Source organism: Podarcis gaigeae (assembly GCF_964106915.1).
Source record: "Podarcis gaigeae genome assembly, chromosome: 4".
Lineage (NCBI taxonomy): Eukaryota > Metazoa > Chordata > Lepidosauria > Squamata > Lacertidae > Podarcis > Podarcis gaigeae.
In genome coordinates this window covers 41,461,715-41,486,871 of record NC_139677.1, presented here as the reverse complement: position 1 = coordinate 41,486,871, position 25,157 = coordinate 41,461,715, and the positions used below count along the sequence as shown (strand labels likewise).

Sequence of the window (25,157 nt, the reverse complement as noted above, 5' to 3'; positions counted from 1 at the left end):
TTTGTTTAAAGTTCAATATATTTTACACATCACCATTGTAATTATATATTTATTTATACCCCACTCTTTATCCTGAAGGCGACTTCAAGGTGGCAAGAGACATTGAAACAGTGCTGAGTTCAATGGAGTTTTCTTTAAGAAGAAAAAAATGTTTCCAAATTCCAACATGCTCACCATCAGAGTCTCTTACACTATGACTTGTCATCGGATCCTGATAAATTGAGTATTATGCTAAAGTATTTACTGCTTCTTTTGGGGGAGATATGCATGGATCAGCACAGCTGCCTCCCATGGGCTCTCCTTGGGAGTGTGATAATGCAGCTGTTATGAAAAGCTCCTTTATCATTTAATGGTTTATACACTTTATTCCTAACATATAGAAAATAAAGTTCGCTTTTATTTCATTAATGCAGGAATGCCTTCTCCCCAGTGCAACGGAGTGCTTTATAAACTTAGAAACAAATTCAACAGTCACCCTACCACACAGAGACTCATTTGAATGAGATTGCACTTGATGCCTCATAAATATTGATGTTTCTGAGAATGTTCCCTCAAACACAGAGCAATGTTCATACAGCTTCACTTCACTTTGCATAGCACATAATGGAGCGGTGGCGAAAACAGAAAGCAGGGCTCTTTTCTTTTTAAAAGTGTAATAAAATATGCTGTAATGAGTCACTGCATGTTGGTTTGGTATGTCAAGGAATGTAGCATCTATCTATATCTATTGATCATCTATCTATCATCTATCTATCTAATCTATCTATCTATCTATCTATCTATCTATCTATCTATCATCTATAATTATATCTATCTATCTATCTATCTATCTATCATCTATCTATATCTATCTATCTATCTATCTATCTATCTATCTATCTATCTATCTATCTATCTATCTATCTATCTATCATCTCTATCTATCTATCTATCTATCTATCTATCTATCTATCTATCTATCATCTATCTATCTATCTATCTATCTATCTATCTATCTATCTATCATCTATCTATCTATCTATCTATCTATCTATCTATCATCTATCTATCTATCATCTATCTATCTATCTATCTATCTATCTATCTATCTATCTATATCTATCATCATCATCTATCTATCATCCCTTCAGAAAATCCATGAAATTAAATTCAAATATGGTTGTGGTTAGTAGTTAAAACTAATGTAAGCTGTTTCTGCTTTAAGGTTTTACATTTTGATTTTGTTTTATTGCCTTAGTGCGTCTCAGGTCAGGATAAACACTGGACATTTGCTTTCTCTTTATAATAGCCAGCAATTTCAAAACTGAAAGTGCAAACAATATATCTATGTTCAATGGAATGTGGATCACACTTCTGAGTTTTATGCTACCTGTATGCAACCAGGAATCGCCTGCCTATTCAGAAGGTCAATTTGTGAATTGGACCCAGTGGCCACAATCTCTAAGCTCAGCCACATGTTTCCTTTCAACAAAGACCATTGCTGCCATGCCAGCTCCAGCTTTCCCCATACCAAACTTACAGACTTGTAATCGGTAGTATGGTGTCTGTCACTCTGATGGATAGAACCAGTTCGATACATTATGCTGCCTGAGGCAAAGGGTAAGATGCTGCTGCCTTCACCTTCCATGTACAAGAGGCCAGCGATAGGATATCATCCTCCACTGCACCTTAGGCAGCAGGCTAGTTTAAGGAGTCCAGGACAGGTCATTTGCATGCAAAACTCTGCCATCTAACAGAGGAAAGCAGCTTGGGGGCTGCCACCATTTCCCACCAAAATTTACTCTCTCACTCCGTCTAATAGTAGAGCCAGTGCTGATGATAGGAAGACTATGTCTGTGAGTAGAGGGAAGGGTGGTAGAGAACAAAGAAGCCTCAAGGGTGCCGCATGTCTGCATTATCTGTATTAATGTAGTAATTGGGCCATTATGGAATTAAATTCAGAACCTCTTATATTATGAGTTGGAACATGGCTGCACTTTGAAACTCTTTTGTCACTTCCTTTCAGTTTCTGTCTGGCATTATTCCAGCAACAAACCACTTATTGTTGGTGTGTGGGGTTAACATACACATAAAGTGAGTAGGAGTTTTATTTATATATAAAAATATGTTATGATACAAAAGCAATGACAGGCAACCCTCTATAAAAATGAAAGCCGTAGCAGCACCCTTCAAGCTGGTTTGACAATGAATCTTATTTACACATCCAAGGTCCTGTAAATAACTGGAGAATAAGGGAACAGCCTTCAGTTATCTCACCTAATGTGGCGATTGGGAAGGATGCTTTCCTTTTATGGTGCGCTAAGCACTGATGCAAGAGGGACGCGGGTGGCGCTGTGGTCTAAACCACAGAGCCTAGGGCTTGCCGATCGGAAGGTTGGTGGTTCGAATCCCCACAGCGGGGTGAGCTCCCGTTGCTCGGTCCCTGCTCCTGCCAACCTAGCAGTTCGAAAGCACGTCAAAGTGCAAGTAGATAAATGGGTACTGCTCTGGCAGGAAGGTAAACGGTGTTTCTGTGTGCTGCTCTGGTTTGCCAGAAGTGGCTTAGTCATGCTGGCCACATGACCCGGAAGCTGTCTGCAGACAAATGCCAGCTCCCTTGAGCTATAGAGCGAGATGAGCGCGCAACCCCAGAGTTGTTCACGACTTGTCCTTATAGTCAGGGGTACCTTTTTTTGGGACGCAGGTGGCGCTGTGGGTTAAAGCCTCAGCGCCTAGGACTTGCTGATTGAAAGGTCGGCGGTTCGAATCCCTGCGGCGGGGTGCGCTCCCGCTGCTCGGTCCCAGTGCCTGCCAACCTAGCAGTTCGAAAGCACCTCCGGGTGCAAGTAGATAAATAGGGACCGCTTACCAGCGGGAAGGTAAACGGCGTTTCCGTGTGCAGCTCTGGCTCGCCAGATGCAGCTTTGTCACGCTGGCCACGTGACCCGGAAGTGTCTCTGGACAGCGCTGGCCCCTGGCCTCTTAAGTAAGATGGGCGCACAACCCCAGAGTCTGTCAAGACTGGCCCGTACGAGCAGGGGTACCTTTACCTTTACCTTTTACCTTTACTTTTACCTTTAAGCACTGATGCTACTTTGCAGCCTGAGAACAAGTTAATCCACATGTTTTGCCTTAGCCCTTCTTCAGGAGCCGCTCAAGAGATCCTGCTGCCTGAGGCAAAGGACAAAACGCACATGCACACACATACTGATGGCAATAGAACTGGCCCTTGAATCTGACTTCAGCACTAGCTATGGGACAGTGTCTTCCACTGCACTTGAGACAGCAAACAAGCTTGCAGGGCTAGCCCTGGCCAACTTTTATCTCACATACTTTAAAATAGTTCAACACTCTTCTTGCCTCTCCTTCTCTACACTTTGTTGGTTAAATAAATGACTCTTCTGCCAGTCCTGCTAAGAATCTACCATTAGCATCTCTCTGTAGCTCTCTAAAATATTTTCAGTTTGTCATTATCTTCATGGAAGTCTGGTACCACACAATATCATTAAAAAGGAAATATCCTATGTATGGAGCAGAGCTATGCTATTACTGCTCCCCAAAACGGAAATAATTTGCTTCGGTTTGTTTAAGTCTCATGGCACTTATTTACAAATCAGACTAATGGGAACATTTGTTGTTGCATTTTAAATCTACCATTGGCTATGCTGCCAAAAGGAATATTTTGCATAGGACACGGATCACCAGAAGTTACTACCAGTTCATGCCAGATGCAAACCATTGTCAGTTAGACTTTTATGTACACAGATGTGTACTTTGGCCTGTATCCAGTTAGCATTCTCCAAAAAGCCTATTAATACTGATTTCCATAAGAAACTGTCTGCCAATTTAAAAAAATATATATATTTCCAGCCAAGAATAGTGCTCTCTACATACAAAATTATATATGGGCTCTGCCAACATATCTCCTATTTTTAATTAAATATAGCATGCTCATTTTTTGATAGAAACGAGGCCACCAAGTGAGGAAGGATTTAAAGCAAAGGCATTTTGAGTTTCAAAAGAAAAGCTGTTACTTTCAGGATATTTAAATCATTTTCTGCTGCTTTGCAACATGAAGTGTGACTTCAAAATGTTGCGGGCAAAATTCCGGTTCTTTGATGGCATGCCTGATAGCTCCAGTTCTGCAATGCACAGTCAGTTTTCTGGGATCTCTGGGACCTAGCAATGTTGCAGGATCCATATGTGAGTCAGTTATCAAAAGTAGTTATCCCTGCTCTCATGTGCTTCTTGTCTTTTCCTATTGATTACTGATTAAAGTAGCAGTTGGAGCCGAAAGGTTTGTCAGACAAATGTCCTGCAATGTTCCAGTGCTGAGTTTGGCATGGTACTCTTCACAACAACAGGGCCAGCAGGAGGGTCAATGCTCAACAGATTGGGCGGAACTGACCTCTGCTTGTGGTCGGAACTTATATTCCACATTCTGGCCTAAGGCACTATTTCTGCCATTGTATAGGCCTAATGGGCTATATTTGTCACCAGAGGGCTCTGCAATAAGAGCTCTATGAGCTTTTGGTTGGGAGTTGGAGGAGCCAAATCAAGCGCTAGGCCGACTAGCCCCTGTAATAGGCAGGAACTTGTCTATCACCCTGTGGCACCTGTCCTGTCACCTCAAGTGAGAGAGGGTGAGCACTGTGATGATAAAAAGATACGATGGCAAGGGTTGGTGCTGGCTTTTATACATACATGCTCCACCCCCAATGACTTGTGCGAAGATGCTATGTGCATCTGAGTACTAGCAACACTGTCTGACTTTGGTGATCCTAGACTTGATGGTCAGCAGCTGAATGTGTGAACACACTGTACAAAAAGTTCTGTTCAATAGAGTGTAAGTTCTAGCTAAGGTGTTTGACGCATTTGCACATGCAAGTCATCACTTGATGTTACAGTCATCAAGTGACAAACTTGCATGTGTGAATTGGCCCCAAGTACTCAGTAATCAAGTGTACAAAAAGGATGCGATGCACGTGTGAACCATTCCTGTGACATCTAGCAAAAGCTCTTTAACTCTGTTGAGGCAGGCTCCATCAATTAGCATTTTCTGTATTTTCTTATTCTTCGAGCCCACTTTCATTATTCCTAGAGGGTATTTCAAGCCTCAGTGGAATGCTTTACATTTTTAAAAAGTCATTCCAAAGAACAAGGAATTTCATACAATTTTGCCTGAGGATAATTGAATCATTTTTCTTGTGCTGGGCTTAGAAAAATGAAATCGAGAAAGGAACGTTCCCCTGAGAAGGCAAGATCTGTGTTGCCTTCTAAAAAAAAAGGCAACCTGTCAATGTCATCAGGGCACAGCCAATATCACTGTACAACAGGAGAGAGGAATATACACAAAATACTTAGCTGTTTGCAGAGCAAAGAATGACTTTTAGTCATGATAATGACCTCTGCCCTCTCACTTTGCTAATCTCTTCCATGATAAAGCAGTGTTACTAGAGAAGTCAAAATCCTCTTAAATTCTAACATTAGATTATAGAACAACATTAAAGTCATCAAGCTGAAGCTCTTGTTCTCGCTCTCTTTGTTGCGCGCGCGCGCGCACACACACACACACACAGATTAACAGACCCATATACATTGCAGATCTGAGATATTCTCTGGAGTTCTGAACATTGTGTGTTACACAGCACAGAGACATTCCCTGGGATGAGGAAGCACTGTGCAGGAGCAATCGTTTCGATGAGGCTAACAAACAGGAATGTTCTGCTGAATTGTGCCCACTGTCATCATCCCAGTTTGCACCAACTAAAGATTTAGCACCTAACTTTCTAGAAAATATACTGGTGCTAACTTCATATGAGACCTTTAAGGGTTTGGTTTCTTGCAAAGTAGAAGAGTATGAAGGGATCCTAGACTTTGTTCATAAAACCCTTTGGTTCTTTACCGTTTCTTCCAACCATGTATTTGAACAAGAACACAGAATCACAGAGTTGGAAGGGGGCTTGTCAGCCATCTAATTCAACACAGGAAATCCAGAACTGGATCATTCCTCAGCACATGGCTGGCCAGAAGTCTCTGCCTGGAGGTCTCCAGCAAGGGAAAGCAGGCCATCCTTCTAGGAAACTGGTTCCATTTTCAAACTGCTCTTTCCGTCAGTAAGTTATTCCTAATGTTCAACCAAAATCTGTCCTCCTATAATACAAGGTCATTAGATCTGTATTTGGCCTTTGTGGCAGCTGTGGCAGAGAGCTTCCCCCCCCCCCTTCCAAACAACAGCCCTTCAGGTATTTGAAGAAGGCAGTCATGCCACTCCTGAGTATTCTCTTCTCCAGTTCCTTAAATCCTTTAATCACAAGACTTGCTTTTCATGCCTCAGACCAATATAGCCCTTCTCTGAGCCCACTCCAAGTTGTCAAAATCCTTCCTAAAGCATGGGGCTCAGAACTGGATGCTTTACTTCATGTGAGGTCTGACTTATTTAACACCAGTCAAACTAACAGGACAATTGCTTTTCATAGCTTGGAAACTAGGATTCTTACTAATATTAGCCCTTTGTTCAGCTGTATCACACGGCTGACCTATGTCAGCTTGTGATCAACTACAATTCCAAGATCCCAAGATCCCTTTTATATGTACTACTGCCTAGCCGCATTTTCCTCATCTTCTTCTGTGTGTTTGATTTGTTTGTCTCAATACAGAACTTTGTAATGTTCTCTGTGGAATTTGATTTTATGATCTTTGGCCCATAACATTTGGCCTTGTAGGATCAGACCAAAGGTCCATCAAGTTCAATTCCACTGTTCCAATCGTGACCAGGCAGATGTTTTTGGGAAACACGCCAACTAGGTACAAAATCATCCTTTAGATGTCATGGCAAGGCATCAAGAGATCTATCCTCTATCCATTTGTCTAATCCCCTTTCCAATAAAGAAGAGAATACTGCCAATTCTTCTCTGGCAAATCAGGTGCACATTTCAAAATTTCTCTCCCTCCTTCTCCAGGGCAAGAGAGATGCTGTAAAAAGCTTCCGTCCCAAAGTTTGTAATAAATTTAGGAAACATTTGTAACTTGTCTATGCAGTCTGTCCTGTTCCAGCCAACATGGCCCTTCAACAAAGCCATGTTAATGACGAATTGTGTGAAGAGGCACTTTCTTTTGCCTGTCTTGAAGCTGCTGCCAAACTACCTCGTGTTAATTATGCTCTCCTGAGTTGCATGTGCCAAGAAAAGGTAAGGCTGGAACAGACAGAGAAAAACAGGTCCAACTGACCTGTTTACTCAGCATCCCTCTTTATTTGCTTGCACAAACCTTATGTTCTGATAATTTTACAGGCAACAAGCATAATGCATTCATCATGATTTGTTTGTAAGGCCCCTTTACATCAACCTGTTAATTATTCATTCATTCCACACTTTTCATGCTTTTCCCCATCACTTTCCAAACGGTGGCTGCAAACATGCCATATATTTAAAGCACAATGTTGTCCCCAAAGAACCCTGGGAGCTGTAGTTTAGCGGGGGGGGGGGGGGCCCAGCTACAATTTTCAGTTCACTTAACAAACTACAGTCCCTGGGTTCTTTGAGGAAGATCACATGCATTAAATGTACACAGCCTGTGTTTTAAAAGAAGTGGGTTTGGGCAACAGACCGCTTTTGTTCACTTTAATTGTGCAAACCTAAAGTCCCAGTTTGCATTTGAATCCCTCCTGCAAAATACAGAGAATTTGGAGCCACCCAAAGAGAGAAAGAAAAGGATGGTGATTCTGGGGATGGGGCAAGCTAGTGTAACCTTGCTCTGTGTAGCATCCTGGGATGGCTTCATATTCATTGAAACACAATAGGGTGGTTTTAGGTCCACCTGAAAATTGCTGAGATGGCATTCTACCCCGCATCGACTGCTAGATTGGTCTGAATACACCCCAAGGTAAAATAAAAATTGATGGCCATAGGTGCAATGCTGATTCTTCATGCTGATTACCCATGAAAGATACATTTATGCACCATAAAACACAACTGGGAGATGACATGCTTTCGATTCAACACAAAAATATGCTTACTCTGCTTCAGATAAACTTTCATTCAAGCTCCTGAATTTTACAAATCTGATATGACAGCCTGAAATATTACTTTTGCAGCATGAAAAATTGTCAGGAAAATTATCCATCTGTGCTGCAAATAGCAGCACTCAGCTGCATTGTTGCCTCCAGTAAGATACATCTGATGTCACTCAAGCAAAGAGAAACATCTTATTTTTCTGGGGATTAACATGAGAACAGCGCTTGGTAAGTAACCACATGTTTGCTGTGTTTGATGGTGCTCTTATCATTCAGGCTTCCTCTTTCTATAGAGGCTATAGAGGCTCAGTTCCCTCATTTTAGCTACTGGTTGTAGGACTACAGGTGGCCCATAATTTGCCTAAAAATGGGGAAGTGAAGGGATAGAGCTTTGGGTTTCATTAAAACCTCCCCTAACTTTTGCTGCATAATTTGAGGACAGGTCAGAATGATGAGGAAGTTAATTGGAACCAACTGGAATGTAGTCCCAATGGAATCTACTTCCAATGGTACTCAGCTGCCATTTTATTCTGCCTATGTCATTACGACCACTCTAAAGACTATAGCAAGAATAATTGGAAGAAAGATGGTGCAATGCATGTAGAGCAGGGTACAACAGAGAGAGGACAGATGGACCATTCTCAAGTAAGCGTCTGAATAAGATCAGTGTGCCTATGGTGTAACTTGAAATACTAACACAAATGGACTTTTGTTTATACGAGTCTGTACACGGTCCTAATTACCGTATATCCTGATATAATAGCTTCTGAATTTACAGAGTAATGTCTACATGAGGTTTAGGGGATGAAGAAGATTGAAGGTGGTCAGGTCAGAAACCATTGCAGAATTAATTCTAGGGCAGGGAAGGGTAGATTCATGGATGCCTATGGAAAGACAGTGAAAGTCTGTTCTTCCTTCTATATGGATGAAAGCCCTAGAACCATTGCATTTAAGACAAATTCCATGTGACCACAATATCATGGGTTGTATTCAGTGTTTGTTCAACTCAGAGTGGACCCCCTAAAATGAATGGGCATTTCTAACCTAGATCCATTAATTTCAATTGGTCTACTCTGAGTAAACTCCACTGAATACAACTCAAGAGTTGCAAATATTTCACTAAAGAATTAAGCAGACATTGGCACTGGTGGTGATTTAGAACCAACTGTGGCAAGAAAAAGAGGACTTTCAAAACCATGATTAATTTGCCTTGTTAACAGTAAGTGGACTTTCCATCTTCAAGCCTCATTGCAAATTTTAAGCTATTAATAAGCCAATGAAGCATGCTAAGTAGCATATGAAGATTATGCTGCAACAATCATTTATACAATGTATGCCTCAGCCTTGCTATTTTTGAGGTTCTTTATCATTCCAATTCTCTGCGTGCATCCTGCTTAATCACATCTCATCAAAGGGTGCTTGTGAGAGCATGTACCAACTTTAACCAGAGCCATCCCAGTGTAAGGCATGTCACTGTGCTTTGCATTTTAAAATGCCTAAATAACTAGGTTGAGCAACCAAGGACAGGCTACATAAATATATAGGCACATCTGAGTTATTACTTTAATATACTTCAAGGTCTAAAGATGAATTTTAAAAAAATGCTTTTTGACATTTTAAAAATCAGGCATTCTTTCTGCATTTTAATGAAGCTCAGTCACAAAAACGAGAAGTCCTCCTTTTCAGTTTTTATTTTTAAAAGGGTGGCTCCATTTGATGCTGGTGGGAATCACTGCTGTAGATGGAGGCAAGGGCTCCTGGGCCCTTTTATATTCTCACCAAGACTAGCTTGCTCTGTTGTCCAGTTTGATTTCCTCATTTGAGAAGACAACAAGCAGGGCAAAATGAAGCAGAGAGATTCTCCCCCCCCCCACCCTTCTGCGTTTAAGCCTCATTACCATATAAAAGAGGAATAACAAAAATAGAACGTGGAAATTCAAACCCCTGCCCAAGACACACACACACACACACACACACACACACACACACACAGGTTTACCTGATACTATATAACACCTTTCCATTTTTTGATATCCTCAGAAGCTTGTTGTCTGTGGTGACGTCATGGAAGTTCGCACCCTTCTCATTGGCGAAGAACAAATCCGGCTTCCAAATGGAGTCTAGCATAGATGGATCCAAATCCAAAGAGTCATCAGGGTATTCACTGTAAGCAAGACGGGAGTCGTTCCACTGTTGCCTCAAAAAAATGTTCACTCTGTAGTCCTGCAGAAATGTCAGGCACACCAGTTATTAAATCTCTTGCCTGGATTAGATGTAATTCGGCTTTATTAGACTTCGAGACTAATAGCAATTATATAATTAGCTGAGAGGGCATTATGTTTTCCTTTGACCACGGACACCATAGGGTTGATTCAGACATCATCATTATTATTATTTTCTTCAGGTAATAAAATGCTGGCATGGCGATTTTACCTCAGTTTCCTCTGGGAAGCCATTTGTGATGAAATATCAGTCATGGGTTGGGGTGAAGACTGAAAATGTAATAACTGACTGACTGTACAATATTTTCATCTGTATCCACTCAGTGCTTCATATACGCTGCCTGAGGTTCTACGGTTTGATTTCTCTCTGTATGTGACTTTCTGAGTGAAAAGCAAATCCACTCCACATCCCAGTAGGGAGGATTGCGGTGGACCACGTGGCCACCCACTCCCCTCTGGGGGCGGGGGCAGAGTCCCTTGTCACCTGGAGGTCCCGGCCACGTCATAGATCCATTTAAACCAAGGTGTGAGCCAGAGAACTTCCTTGTGGTGCACTTCCTCAATCTCCTGCCCACCCTCCCTATTTTCAGGTTCTCAACATGGGCTTGCTATGGACCTCGGTTGGTCGCTGTTGAGGGGCCTGGTAGGAATTTTTCCACTTGGCAAATTGGCATGGGCCATTTGGTTTACACCTACCTCATAGCAATCGTCACAACTTTGTAAGGTTTGGCAGTTAGGCATTGGTTGATCTTATGATGGGGGAAGGGAGGTGTGGCCATCACCTGCCCCTCCAAGCTTAAGGGTATTCCGTGAAAGGAATCTGGGGGTGTGGAAGCCTGGGCGCGGGGTTAGAGCCATGCCATGACTCCGTCGGGAACCCAGGGGGATCTTGAGTTGTTTTGTGCCGACGGGGCTCCCCCTACCGGTGGTTGATTCTTACAGGACTCCCTGCATGATGGGCAGGAGTCAGATATAGTCGGGTCAATTCTAATGCCTAAGCCAATACTGCTCACATTCTGTAACCAATAAAGGTGTGTGTGGCTTAAATTTGCCCAATAACCATTAACCTAATATCCGTGTCCTTGTGTTTCATTTCTCAATGAGGGGGTGGCCTCAGGTCTCAACAAACAACTAATATATAACTTGGATAAATAAATAAATGTCAGGAAGAGGATTAGCTGTGTCTGAAACAGGAAGTGAGTGAAGAAGAGGGATGGAAGGGTGAGGAAAACCAGCACAAAATGGCAGCTTTCCTTTCACATTCCACATAGGAGGGAATCAATTTTTTCTTGGTCTCCCACCTCCGTTGCCAAGGTGGTTGGTGAACTGCCCTATAGCCATGCCTTCTGGAGCTTTCCAGCAGCTGTAGTCAGCCTGAGTGAGAGTCGTGTCAGGATGGGACCTATGACAGCAGCTTCTTTGGCTCCCAGCTACATGGACAGAGAATCCAAATACCTACTTTTGGCATCCCCCAAAACTTGAACATGCCCAGAGTAATTTTTAGCTCCCCTCCTTTAAACAAGAAAGACACACACCTGTCATATGGCAAGTGGCTTATGAAAGAGATTTGTGATGTGGCATGAGGGACTGCTTTTCAAGAAAGAAGTCCAAACTGTCCTCGGGAAAATGAAACTGGTTTCACAGCTCTTTAGATTCAAAGCTGTAACGGAGGCGATGTTTTCTGCATTGGTTCGATTTCACCCCAAAGGCCTCTCTGACGAAACTGAGATAGTACAGCCCATGCAATAATCACCAGAATCGATTCCTTATTTCGAAACAACACAGCATCAAGAGTGACATTTTCCAAACCAAAATGATAGGCTCATTTTATAGCAACTCCAACTACGACATTAACCATTGTGAGGATTTAGGTCTGGAATAGCCAATGTGGTGCTTTCCAGATGTTATAGACTACAACTCCCATCATCCCTATCCATTGGCCAAGCTGGCTGGGGCTCCTAGGGGTTGGAATCTGAAAAATATATGCATGGGCTACTTTGATCAAGGCTTTGGCCCAAATGTTACCATCTGGGGCTATAATCTCTCATTTAGCTTTTATTTACCTAAAGCTGCATGGCTAAGAGTTTTAGATTTTCATCAAGCTGATCAGTCCAGCTGATTACATGGACTGTAATGTGTTCTTCTACGTGCCAAGAAAGAAGTTCCTTCTTGATGGCAGTTTACATATGGTGCTATAATAGGGCCACTAATCTTTTCAAACTTCAGCTTGACTAAGTGCCCTTGTTTATTGGCTTGCCTTCATGAATGTAGGTGACGAATGACTTTTTAGATAAAACCACACATATGAGCTCAGTGTCAGAGCAACTGCTTGGCATGCAGAATCTCCCAGACTCAACTCCTGGCATTGCTAGGTTGAGTGGGGAAAAAGTTTCTGCCAATCACTGTAGACAATACTGATCTAGACAGATCAATAGCCTGACTCAGTAAAAGGCAATTTTCTATGTTCTGTGTTCATTTATCATTGGAACTTTCTCACCAAAGTGAAAGTCAATAGAATGCTCCTTTGAACATTTGAACCAGGAGTCTTTGAACGCTCCTGAAAATGATGTCATTCTCTAACCCAAATTAGTGGTTTTGTATCTATCACTGTACACATGAAGACATTTAGAAACCTTTTCATTGACCAGTATTCTCATGTTGTTACAGAGGACGGTGAGGGACAACGAACACTGAGCATTGTGGCGCTTTCAGGGGTCTCCTAACAGCTCTTAGTCACCCTTAACAAACCATAGCTCCCATGATTCTTTGGGGGAAGCCTTGACTGTTAAAGCGGTATGATACTGCTTTAAGTGCAGATGGGGCCTTAGAATACTGAATGTATACAATGCTTTTAAACAAGAAGTTCTCAAAGTGGTTTTCGTAGTAAGAGACGACACTGAGTCACCAACAGACCAGTTAAGCAATGGATATGAAAAGTCATGAAAAATGCCCAGAAGCATGGAAAGAAAGTAGGTTCATTTTCACGAACCCTTCCAATCTCCCACTTACAAGATGGCAACTTTCACCTCAAAGCAAACCCCATGCAAATTATAATGCTGCATTTGAAACTGCTCTTCACATAAGCAAGATTTCAGGTGGCAATCGTAAGCAACCTTAATAGGAAATAAGCTCCTCTGGAGAAAGTGGGGCTCACAATGTTGATTCAGAATGAAGTCCCACTGGATCAACTCACAGTTAAGTGAGGTTAGGACTGTAGCCTGTATAAGCTCACATAAGAATGCGTTGTTAGAATTACAAAAGGGACACACTAGATAAGGACACACCAGAAGTTGCTGAACTACAACACCCATCATCTTTGACCTCTGACCATGCTGGCTGGAGATGATGGGAATTGTAGTCCAAGAATATCTGGAGGGCACTCTGTTCCCCTTCTTTTAAGATGAAAGGCATTTTTACACAGTACTGAGGAAAAGGGTGTAGACTCGGGCTCCAGCTCGTCTGTGGATTCATTGGGTTGTTTGCCTAGAGATGAATGAAAGTACCCTTTCATTATCATTACATGGTATTGGCTCTGCCTTGCTTTCTCCTTCCCTTCCCTTCCTCCTAGCCTAACATTAGGCACTGAAATCTCTGGAAACATTTCTATTAATTTTAATAGCAATGAGGAATACAGTATAAAATATGAACACCATTAAGGTTCATTTTGTGGTGGTTGCGAGGTTCCTTCTTTGCAGGGGGAAAAAGGCAGCTTTAACATTCACTGTATTAAAATCAATAGCCCCAGGATTTCCTTTTTAATTAACTGCCACCAATGCAGCACTTTTCACAAATGTGATAACATAAATCTGACTGCTGTTGCACTTCTGTGGAATTCTAACTAAGATCACTCCCTAACTGGTGGAGAGAGGGGCAAACAGTTGCAATCCAACTCAGAACATGCTTTTTCATTTATGAAACTGCACAGATACAACTATTATGCTATAAGCACTGAGGTAAAGAAGGATTTAAAATCCCCAGCAGTTAATAGGAGCAGCCCGAGGGGCAGAGCAGTGCTGTGCAGCCTGCCTGCCTGCCTGCCAACGATGACATCACCACCTCTTATCTGGCTAGGACAGCACAAGGTAGAGGCAACACCAGGACTGTATGAGCACACAGCTGACCTGGCAATGGCTTCCAAACATGTTGATCAGATGCAATATTGATCTCTTCATTATTTATTTCTATTCTGCTCTCCAAGCACCACGTGGCCCAGGACTCTCAAATTACAATATAAATAATAATACTAACAATCCTAATAATGATGTAAAGAAACAAAAAAATCTACAAAACCTCAACCCTGCAATTCAAAACAAACAAACCATTTAAACCAGCAGCAGAAAAAAGCAGTAGCCTGAAAACTAAAACTTCGCTTAAAGCAGCAAATCACAAGAATTAAAATCAACAGTGAAGTGGGGAATCTAGGGATTAAATTGCACCCAACCAGAGAAGCTCTTTCCTCCTTTCCTAAAAAGAGATTCGGGAATTCTGAAAGTGGAGTAGATGCCACCTGGCATAACAAAATAGAAAAGGGTATGTGATTTTGCCACTATCATAGTTCTGCAAGTGGAAAGAAAGTCTACACCAGCCAAGATCCCCCATTTCATGCAGCTATTAAGAATGCAGGAGCCCCGAACTTCATGGGCACCTGGTTAGCCTATTGTTCAAAAAAATCTTCCATTTTAGAAGTATCCCCTTGCAATCAAAAGGACTGTCCACCAAAAATGGTTTGAGGATCATGACCTAAATATATTTGATGGGCTGGCTTTCAGCTGCAATGTTAAATCTGAGTTCATAATCTTGAAGATTAATCTTCAAGAGCGATTAAAAATGATGGTAATATATTTATTGGTATAAAACCCATTAAATTTAGCTATATCTATTTCTATGCAGCAGCACTAGCAAAGGGCTGTGACCAGCACTGTAGCTCTGCTTGTGCAATGGACTTCAATTTATGCAACGGAGCTAGTTTTCTCTCTCCTGCCTCCTCTAGCCTCTAATGCACTCCCCAAAATCAGTTCTGAAATGTTGGGAGGCCCTAATGGGGGCAGTAAGAGCTGAGGAAAAAGAAAGTCCTGTTGTGCAAGCACAGTGTTGAAGAAAACCCCAAGCCACAAGGGCATTTCACAGGTTACTGTCACAAATGTCAAGCAGCAGAATTGTTTAATTCTTCTGTTGAATTAATGTCTAATCAACACACCAGACAAATTATGACACCAGCTAATTTAAAGGGGATAAGAGCAACTCCTCACCAATGGGAAAACATCACTGTATTATATACAAGCTTCATGTAGACACAACCTTTTTCAATAAGTATAAAATGTATATTCATCATTTTGGTATTTCAGGAAATGCTTTCTCTTGACACTGTGTAGCACCATTTCATCTTAATACTTGTCAGTTTAATTTGTTTTGGCTTCTTGCCTCACTTTTTTATTTTTTAAAAAACATTTTTAAAAAGTCACATAAAACGTTGAGCACACTTTGGCTTCTTGCCTTGCTGTCATAGGCAGGAAGGAAAGCAAGGATGAAAACGTAACAAACAAGTAAACAAATGTTTTTTTTAAAAAAAATTACACCAATTCAAAACGTGATAGCACATTATCAAGCCCAAATTTTTGAAACGTTATTGCAGTTGCTGTCACGATAGGAAGAGTTTTTTAAAAAAATAAATAAATTGTGGGTGTTTGATGTGCTGTAAGTTTCTCAAGTTATGCTGTAGGACAGAATAGGGAGATTCTGGAAAGAACATTTGTCTTGCCAGAAATCATATTTAGGAGGGGGGTGGAAATGAAACATCTTAAAAAATAACAAACCCAAAATACAATCTGCACACAATGAGCAGTTTTGCACACATTTTCCATTATCAGTACACTTATCACAAACTATCACAGTCATACTAAAACTATTGCAAAATGTTGACCTGAGATGTCTTAGTTTATTTCTATAAAACTCAGAACCAGGATTAACAAAATCTTACCTGAGACTTCAGTCTAAGAGTCTCAGCCTTTTACAGCCAACCAGTAAGGCAAATGAAGCACAATTTACGGTACTCCTCAGAAGACCAATGATATTTAGATTTACAGTACTCTTCCAGTGATTGAAAGTTTTCTTTGTCTACTAGCCCAAGTTACGGAAAACACAAAATTCTCCTTTGGCTGGGCTTGAAGCATATTAAATAATCATTGAGTTTGTTATCAGATATTTGCAGATACCTCTTCTTGCCTCTGTATTCAGTTTACTTCAAATTGGCCATTTTGGTTTTCTGGGCCATGGAAGGTTTTTGTTTTTTAAAAATATTATTATTAACCTGCAGTCCATTGTGTGCCTTCCTAGACTATTGAGAAACCAAATTTTCCCATTTTATGTCCAACCTGTCAACAGTGTTTTGTGAGGACACAATAACTTCTCGAAGCCTCATGAAATTCATGATTTTATATTACCACAAGAATGAAATACTGTCCAGCACATCATCAAGTTTATAAAGCAAAGCAGATGAGCAGTAGTTGATGTTTGCCTTTAGGACCATTTTATAAACACGTTTCAAAGCTACTCATTGAAGATATGGCAGCTTTAAGAAAGTCAATGTCAGACATCGGAACAGCACTGAATCGAGCAGAACTCCTTCGATGCTGTCTGGAGGTATTATGATTAAAGCAAACATGGCAGCCAAACATCTTTGTTTGAATCTACTTCACTATTCAAGCCTTTTGTTGTTGCTGCTGTTAGCAGAAATGCGGTAATGAACACTGAAAAGACACACATTAACATACCTTATAGACAGAAAAATGCAATGAGGGGATTTAATCAAAGCAATGGAGGAGTCTGATTAATGCCATCAGCATTAGGTCGTGCAAATATTGTCATTGAATGCCATCTTGTAAAGTCAGTGACATGCAGGATTGTGACTGCTTAATATTGCTGTTGTTCCCTGCCTGCATTAAGGTCAGCAGAAGGTTTTAGGATAAAGCTAGAAAGCCCCTGTGGCTATGCTGACAGAGCCTTTTTCGCAGACTTTCAGAAGGGCATGGGACAAGATTTTTAAGGAGCACTAGACCTAATTGGAATTATTATGTATAGTTCTGATCTGAATAAGATTGAACTTCATCTTATTTTTCTAGTGAGAGAGACAAAAGAATGTAAGTTATAGATGAGTTTTGTTTCATGTTTGCTTTGATGTGTTGCCGCAAAACCTGCTATGGCTATAGAACCTTATGTTGAAATGTATGTAAGTGACTGTCAGGTATCTTAGGTCTTGTTGTGACCCAGACCCACCAGGCCAGAGGCTCTTCAGGTTTTGACCCTAAGCAAAGACTGTCTGTCCTACGCATCCCACAATCCCCAAAACTCGTGGACCTGTTGAACTCCTCCATGACCTTTCTTTTTAAAACATTTATAGCCCCCCATTAATAGCCTAACTCTATGAAGAGCAAGGAGGATATGCCAGGCAAGGGATGAGTGAATCTGTCAAGTTTGGCTTCTGTCCATTTCTCATTTTTATAATTATAAATTAACTACTCCACATATCCAAATCGGTTTGCAAATCTTGAAAATTCATCAATATTTTCCCCCAACTGTCTCCTAAAGTACATACTTTTGCATGTACTTTTCGCCTATCACAGACTTTTTTTGCAAAGCCTATTTTCACTAATATTTATATTTTCCCAGATACAGTGTATTTCTGTACATTAATATGCTTTTAAACATATGTTTAATATATGCATTTTTATGCATACTTTACCCTAGTGTCTGCATTTTTGTACTCATTAATTTGCTGGAGAACTGCAAAATTTGGAGAAGTGCAGCCTTTGAAGGATGGCTGTGCTGAGATTTGTGTATTGCTTTGGCATGTGTGGATGAGGTAGATTTGTCTTTAAATGTGAACTGAATTGAGCCTACCACCTCAGCACTACAGTTGTCTGAGTCCTAAATGGAGAGGGCAGAAACACCATTCAAGGCCCTTCAAAAGCACCAGTGTGAAGTCTCAGGTGAAATTTAATTCCCTGCAATTCTGCTTGAGTTGGGAGGATTGCTGTGGCATTGCTTAGAGGGGAGAGTGGGCTTCCTTAAATACTGAACGTTTTCAGGTCAGTGCCTGTTTTTCCTAAGACATATAACGTCTTAAATGGCTCAGGACTGCAATAGCTCAAGGCATGCCTCTCCCCATATGTACCAATCTTGACCCTGCAATTATTATCGGGGCCCTTCTTTGTGTATCTCCTCCATGAGAGGTCTGGAGGGTGGCAGCACGAGAGCGGGCCATTTCTGCAGTGCCTCCCCATTTGTGGGATGCCCACCTCAGAGAGACTCACATGGCACCTCTGCTGCATATCTTTAGGCACCAGGCAAAAATGTTTCTCTATGGACTTTTCAATATGTTTGTGGGAGAGGGACTCATGGATTTGTATTTGTGTGTATTACGTATTTTGTGTACTCATATTGTATTTTTGTGCTGTGAATGTCCCTGTTATCTTTGGATAAAGGATGGTATATAAATTCTATTATTATTATTATTATTATTATTATTATTATTATTACTACTACTACTACTACTACTACTGCTGCTGCTGCTGCTGCTGTATTAGACTTCCCATTGGGAATTCTCCATGCAGTGGAGAATCTGAGTTCCCAGGTAAAGGTAAAAAGGTAAAGTAAGGTAAAGGACCCCTGGATGGTTAAGTCCAGTCAAAGGCGACTCTGGGGTTGTAGTGCTCATCTTGCTTTCAGGCAGAGGAAGCTGGCATTTGTCCACAGACAGCTTTCCGGGTCATGTGGCCAGCATGACTAAACCGCTTCTGGCGCAATGGAACACCATGAAGAAAACCAGAGTGCATGGAAAGGCTATTTACCTTCCCACCGCAGCAGTACCTATTCATCTACTTGGCACTGGTGTGCTTTCAAACTGCTAGGTTGGCAGAAGTTGGGACAGAGCAACAGGAGCTCACCCAGATTCGAACCGCTGACCTTCCGATTGGCAAGCCCAAGAGGCTCAGTGGTTTAGACCACAGCGCCACCTGCATCCCATTCAGTTCCCAGGAACCTGTACTTGCAGACTACCTTCTGGAATTCTGTTACACATGCTCTTAAGTGTTTCCACTTCAAGGCCTCAAAGCATCCAAGCCAGCACAGGACAGGTCTTGAACAAGAGGCCACTGTTGTCCAGCCCTGCAACCATGCCAGGTCAGAAGGCCGTAATTATTCTGGACAGGTGAAAAACAACTTCAGCACATGCTGAAAGGAAAGGAAGTGTCTACTGTGGTCCCTGTGACTATCCACTCAGCAACACTTCCACAGCGTTGGCTGCGGCAACTCCTTGCCTCTCAGCACCAAATAGGCCTGCACCTCTCTACCGCCATCTCATGGCGACCAGTGGTTCTCCTCGTGAACTGGCCACATTTCTTTCCCCTGCCGCACTGACCACCAACTGGCTGTAGACTTTCAGATGCATCTAGGTGGCCATAGGGGAGCATGCAGGCAATCAGATGCCAAATCTGCTTTTTTCAGACTGCAGAAGCTGCAAAATTACAAAGGCACCTTTGATCTATGCTTACTTGACACTGCTTTATCTTTTTACATCTGGGACCTTTGTATTTTAATACTTATGTAAGAAAATAACTTGCCCTGTTAACAATTTTACAAAGAAGAAGAAGATTGTAACCAGGCATAATTTAAAATTACGTTTAATTCAGCCAAGCCGTATAGCCATTTCCCTGTTTTTCATTTCTATACTTTTAAAAATATATTTTATACACTTTGATATTTCAGCAAGTAACTTTCAGTTCATTTGGGCAGGGAAATGAGAAAATGGCCCTTTGAAACTGGGAGTGATGAAGGGGGTGTTAAAGGGAGTGGGCTTCAGTGTGGGGCTGGGGCAGCCATATTTGAACTGGCTTTTAAAAGAAGCAAAAAAAGGGCAAACACTGAATTGTATTTAATTCCATTTTACTCAGAGCCAACCCAATGAAATTTAGTCATGTCCATTAATTTCATCTGGTCTACTCTGAGTATGAGTAACACTGGAAACAGCTCAGTGAGAAGGAGCTCCTTTCTGTGCCTGCTGGATGATGCTGTCATTTGGCCTCCAGAAAGCTTCTGACTTCCACAGCCGTCAGGTGGTGTGGGGGGTGTGTGTGTGATGGTGGCTGTCACCAAGAGGACTTAAACATCATAGAGAGAGGGAGGGGAATGGGAGGGAACCTTCAAGTTGGGTGGTGAATCTTCATTCTTCACCAGCCTGGCTTGAATATAACTCTAATGGTCCTATTGAATATTAGGCTCAATAGAAGCTAAATTTGGCTTTGGGTTCTGGATTCTGTGATGGTGCCTTGCCATTTATTCCTCGGAGAAATAAACTTGATTTCCATACAATCTACATTCAAGTCCTTGACGGCTAACCTGAATAAGGAGTGTGTGTTCCACCACTGGCATCAGCAATGGGAGTCTGTGCACATCTGGGCAGTGCCAGGAAGATGCTTGTGCCTGGATGGGTGTAGCACAGAGCAGTCTGCCCCAACTTTGTGGGAGTTTTTGGACTCCCAAACAATTCCCATCCCCCCTGACAATTGGCCATACTACTTGGGGCAGATGGGAGCCGGAGCTCAACATTAGAAGAACAGCAAAGACTAGCAAAGAGTCAATGTTGTGCTGCAGCTTATTTTCCACCTCATTTGATGGGAAATACATATACAGTGGTACCTTGGTTTTCAAACATAATCTGTTCCAGAAGACCATTTGACTTCCGAAATGTTCAAAAACAAAAGCATTTACTTGCGGAAGCATTTGCTTACGGAAAACTCAATACGGAAGCCACGTGGCATGTTTGACTTCTGAAAAGCATTTGAAAACTGAAGCTGTTACTTCTGGGTTTTTGGCGTTCAAAAACTGAAATGCTTGACTTCCGAGATGTTCGAAAACGGAGGTACCACTGTGTGTGTGTGTGTGTGTGTGTGTGTGTGTGTGTGAGAGAGAGAGAGAGAGAGAGAGAGAGAGAGAGAGATGGGCTTGACTTGTGGAACATCTGCCCTAAAATGTGGCCATCACTGATCTAAGTAATAACCATTATTTCTGCTCCTTCTCATGTTTAGAGGTTACACCACGTGACCTCTGGGTGTAGGGCGGTGTATAAATTCAATAAATAAAAATAATTTAAAAAATAAAATCCTAGATTGCTATATAAATTATTCCTAAGAATTACACTCTATAATTGTTCTAAGGCTGACAGTGTACATGTTGAGTTTCCCTTAAACCTGAAGCCCCTACATCTAGAATTCCCCAGATCCAGAGCACATCACCTCCCTTCACAAGATGGCTTCAATGGTTTTTCCCACTCACCATTGTAGTTTCTGCTATTGAACCAAAGCTGTTGATAAATATGTTGCAGGTAACATTTACAGGAGGACCTGCAAGTTGAACAATAAATAGAAAAAAAAATTGACAGGTTGTGTTTATGACATAGATTAAGGAGTGTTGTTTCTTTGCCAGTGGCATTGCCACACTTACCATGGTGGTTTCTGTGACAGATCCAAAACTGTTGATAAAAATATTGCAAGTAACGTTTACTGGAGGACCTGTGGAATGCAATAAAAATGTTGCAATATATATCATAGCAAAGTTCTGCTCCACCAGCATCTATTTTAAAAAAAAATAAAATAAAATAAAAACAAAATCTGGAACAGTGACTGCTGAAACTAAGCAAAAGGTGAGACTCAGCAATGAACAATATTTATATCGATTAAATAACATTCACAGATTCATTTCCCACATCTAGGTGATCTATGGAGTCCCCGACATGGGTGTTATGGGGCTATAAGGCACTATCCTTCACGCCTACCAAGGCACCCTCCCAATTTGTCATACGATGGGTTTTTGCGGGTTGTTTGAGAAGGTTGCCTGCTTTTCGTCTTTGTTTTCTTTGGGTTTTTCAGGGGTGTAAATGTTTAATCTAGGTATTTTGATCCTCAAAGTATTTTGAGGATCACCAGTTTTTTTTTCCTGTGAAATGTATTTTGTGGTACCCATGACAGTTTCTTTGATTTTGAAATGTGTTTATCAGCTGAGCTTCTGGAACACAAATAGTAGTTACTCTCTAGCAAGTGTGTTAATTAGCACACTGCTGCCAAAATGCGTGTGTTAAATGTTTTGTTGAATGCCACTGTAATTATAATGCTTTTATGTCATGGTCCCTGTCTGATTTTTATATATTTCATTTCCCTCTGCCCTTGCGTCTCTCTGTCTTACTCTTGCAAATGATGGATACTGATGCCTGCCAATTTAGGACTACACCTTCATGCATCTGTTGAAATGGACTGTGGTCTACACAAGGCGCCATAAAATTATTTGCTTTTCTTACTGCAAAAGGCTTAGAAAACTATGAAATCTGCATGCAGTCCTAAATTCCCAAAGGAACTCTTACATTATCTGGCATACAGCACAGAAAAGACCTGTGGAACAGATTCGTCAGTTGCTTTTCACATACCCCTCAGCCAAAAAATCAACTGAAATATTGTAATGTTTGGATTCTTTGAAAGATGATTTATATCTATGGAGCGAGGGGGCTAAACTGACTGCTGACTCTTCTACTGCAAATTTGGACATCTACAAGGGGCAGGGCCTTTGCATTCTCATTCATATATATATATATATAATTGTTTTAAAAGTGCAAATGTAACAGAAATAATGAAAATAACAAATAAAAAATGTAAGCCATAAAACATCACAGCCTGGAAAGACAAAAGTACAAAAATACAGCACAACTCCAGAGCCTTTTCTGTGGTGGCACCCTGTTTCTTCAAATGCCCTCCATAGGAGCTCAACTGACACCAATTTTATGATTTTTTTCAGCACCAGGTCAACACTTATCTACTTGCCCCCAGGCACATTTTACAGCTGGTAGTTTAGTCTGTTCTGGTTATTTTTTTCTTTTTATAATAATTGTTTGCCTTATGTATTCTATCGTATCATTTTTGGTGCTGCATTTAATGTTATTCATGCCTTTCTGCATGGATGGTGGGTGGTCTAGAAATAATACATTGAAGAATTTATTACTCATAATTTAGCCACAGAGAATTTCCTGGCTACTGTGGTGATGGTTGGATTTTTATTGGATTGTAATGGACTATTTTATTGTACTGGTATTTATGTGTTGCAAACTCTCTTGGGATATTGAAGGGATGGCAGTACACAGATGTTCATATATGCAAATAATTGTTAAAATGTTTGTTTAACATGTTTGAAAGAAACAAACAGGATCTGTTCATCACTTGTCATTGGTCGCTTGTTTGCCTCAGATCCATTTCATTTAAACATTAACATTTGAGACAAAAGATTATGGCAATGCACTGCACAAAATAGATCTGTCTACAGTCTCCACTAATGCAAGATTGATTTTTACTAGACAGCAAGGCATGATGCAGATTGCATGACAGCCTCATCAGTCCTCATCCTGGGAGCAGTCATGGAGACTTTCATTCATAAGCTGACACAGTGAGTGCAATAGGGCTACTCGACACTAAGGTGTGACACCACTGTGGCCTTTCCTCATAAAACTAGGCATTTTTAACCAAGGTGATTTTATGTACTAGCTAATAAATGCTTTCAGATTTATGAAATATATCTCAGGCTCAACATTTACATATCATGCTTTCTAGAGCAAAAAACTCTTATCAATCAATCAATCAATCCTCATGTGACTGAATAATGCAAACTGTCCCATTGTTACCGTTTTGTCATTCACATTGTTAACGTACTGAATATTTCACAGTATTTGTGAATGTAAATGCAGCAGCCCAGTGGACTGTGTTCACAGAGCACCACAAGTGTAGATTTACAGGAAGAAAGCCACTAGCAAACAGAGCTGACCTCTTTATTCCAGGCCTGGCACAGATCTGGTTTAGAGAGTGCCTCAACTGAATAAGTTGGCGGCCACATTCTCAGCACTGGGGCATTCTGGGAAAGCAGTAGGCTTGTCAGCAGCCAGGTGTAACTTCAAACTACATTTTAATAGCAATGAATGGGTTCTGTTGAAGCAGATCTTATTTTACAGGTCAGGTGACCTGTGAGTTCCAACAAGGCTAAGCAATTATCTCTATCCGGTGGAGCTATACCAATTTGTGCTGGAGGTATTATTGCAGCTGCAAATTTTTAACTTTTACACCTCAGTAATAATGTCAATGAAACATTTTTTAAGCTGGCAGAAGCCTTCAGGAAGAAATATACTGTATAATGAGGCAAGGCCATAGTGCTGGTAATTACTTCGTTTAAAAAGTGGCCTAATATAAGAACATAGCTTTAATGGCACATAAGGAAATAATGAGTTGGTTCATGGATCCCTGGTTTTAAATATATAGGGTGGAATTAAAAGGAGCACTAAGGGGTATGTTTCATCCACATAAACATTTCTGCCTGCCTGATGGAAGAATTTGCCCTCTCCTCTTCTTCTAACCCCCCGCAAGTCAACTTTTTGGAGGGGCAAGTGGGGAGAGGAGAAGGGTGAAAGACCCATTGTGCACGTGGAACCTCTTACACTGCCCCCAACTAGCACAAATATTTTGTTGAATCCAGCCCCATACTGTGTGGATGCACTGCGGCACCTACTGTCTTCACAGAATTATAATTCCCCAGATTCCTCATGGGAGCAGCACCATGATAGAAAAATCCATTTGGAGTGTAGCCCTGCCCTGGATTTAGTTTTCCATAATCATTATGATTATTTTTAGTTTTCCATAATCATTATTATTATTTTCTCCCCACCCATCTGGCTGGGTTTCCCCAGCCACTCTGGGCGGCTTACAGTGCATATAAAAACACTAAAGCGTCCTCATTTCTTCCAAACCAAAACAAAATACCTTCTCGTAGTTGAGTTCTGAATCAGCAAAACCTTGCTAAAGATCCTGTAGCTAGGATTAGCCTTTCCTTGCATCTGCCTTCTCCAGAGACTTGCTTAGTAA

At 41.2% G+C, this 25,157-nt stretch overlaps 1 protein-coding gene across 13 annotated transcripts in view; it reads right to left on the bottom strand.

The window, feature by feature from the left end:
• GLRA2 (glycine receptor alpha 2) overlaps positions 1–25,157 on the bottom strand; it is a 114,529-nt gene that overhangs the window by 63,202 nt on the left and 26,170 nt on the right. For 5 of the 13 annotated variants that reach the window (XM_083734447.1, XM_083734443.1, XM_083734438.1 and 2 more), the window contains exons 3-5: positions 21,712–21,840; positions 21,544–21,611; positions 9,993–10,216 (exon numbers count right to left, since the gene is read on the bottom strand). In XM_083734447.1, the coding sequence (XP_083590573.1) occupies positions 9,993–10,216; positions 21,544–21,611; positions 21,712–21,840 (421 nt within the window). The remainder of the gene's footprint in view (positions 1–9,992; positions 10,217–21,543; positions 21,612–21,711; positions 21,841–25,157) is intronic. The other 8 variants (XM_083734446.1, XM_083734449.1, XM_083734445.1 and 5 more) reach the window with 6 other exon arrangements.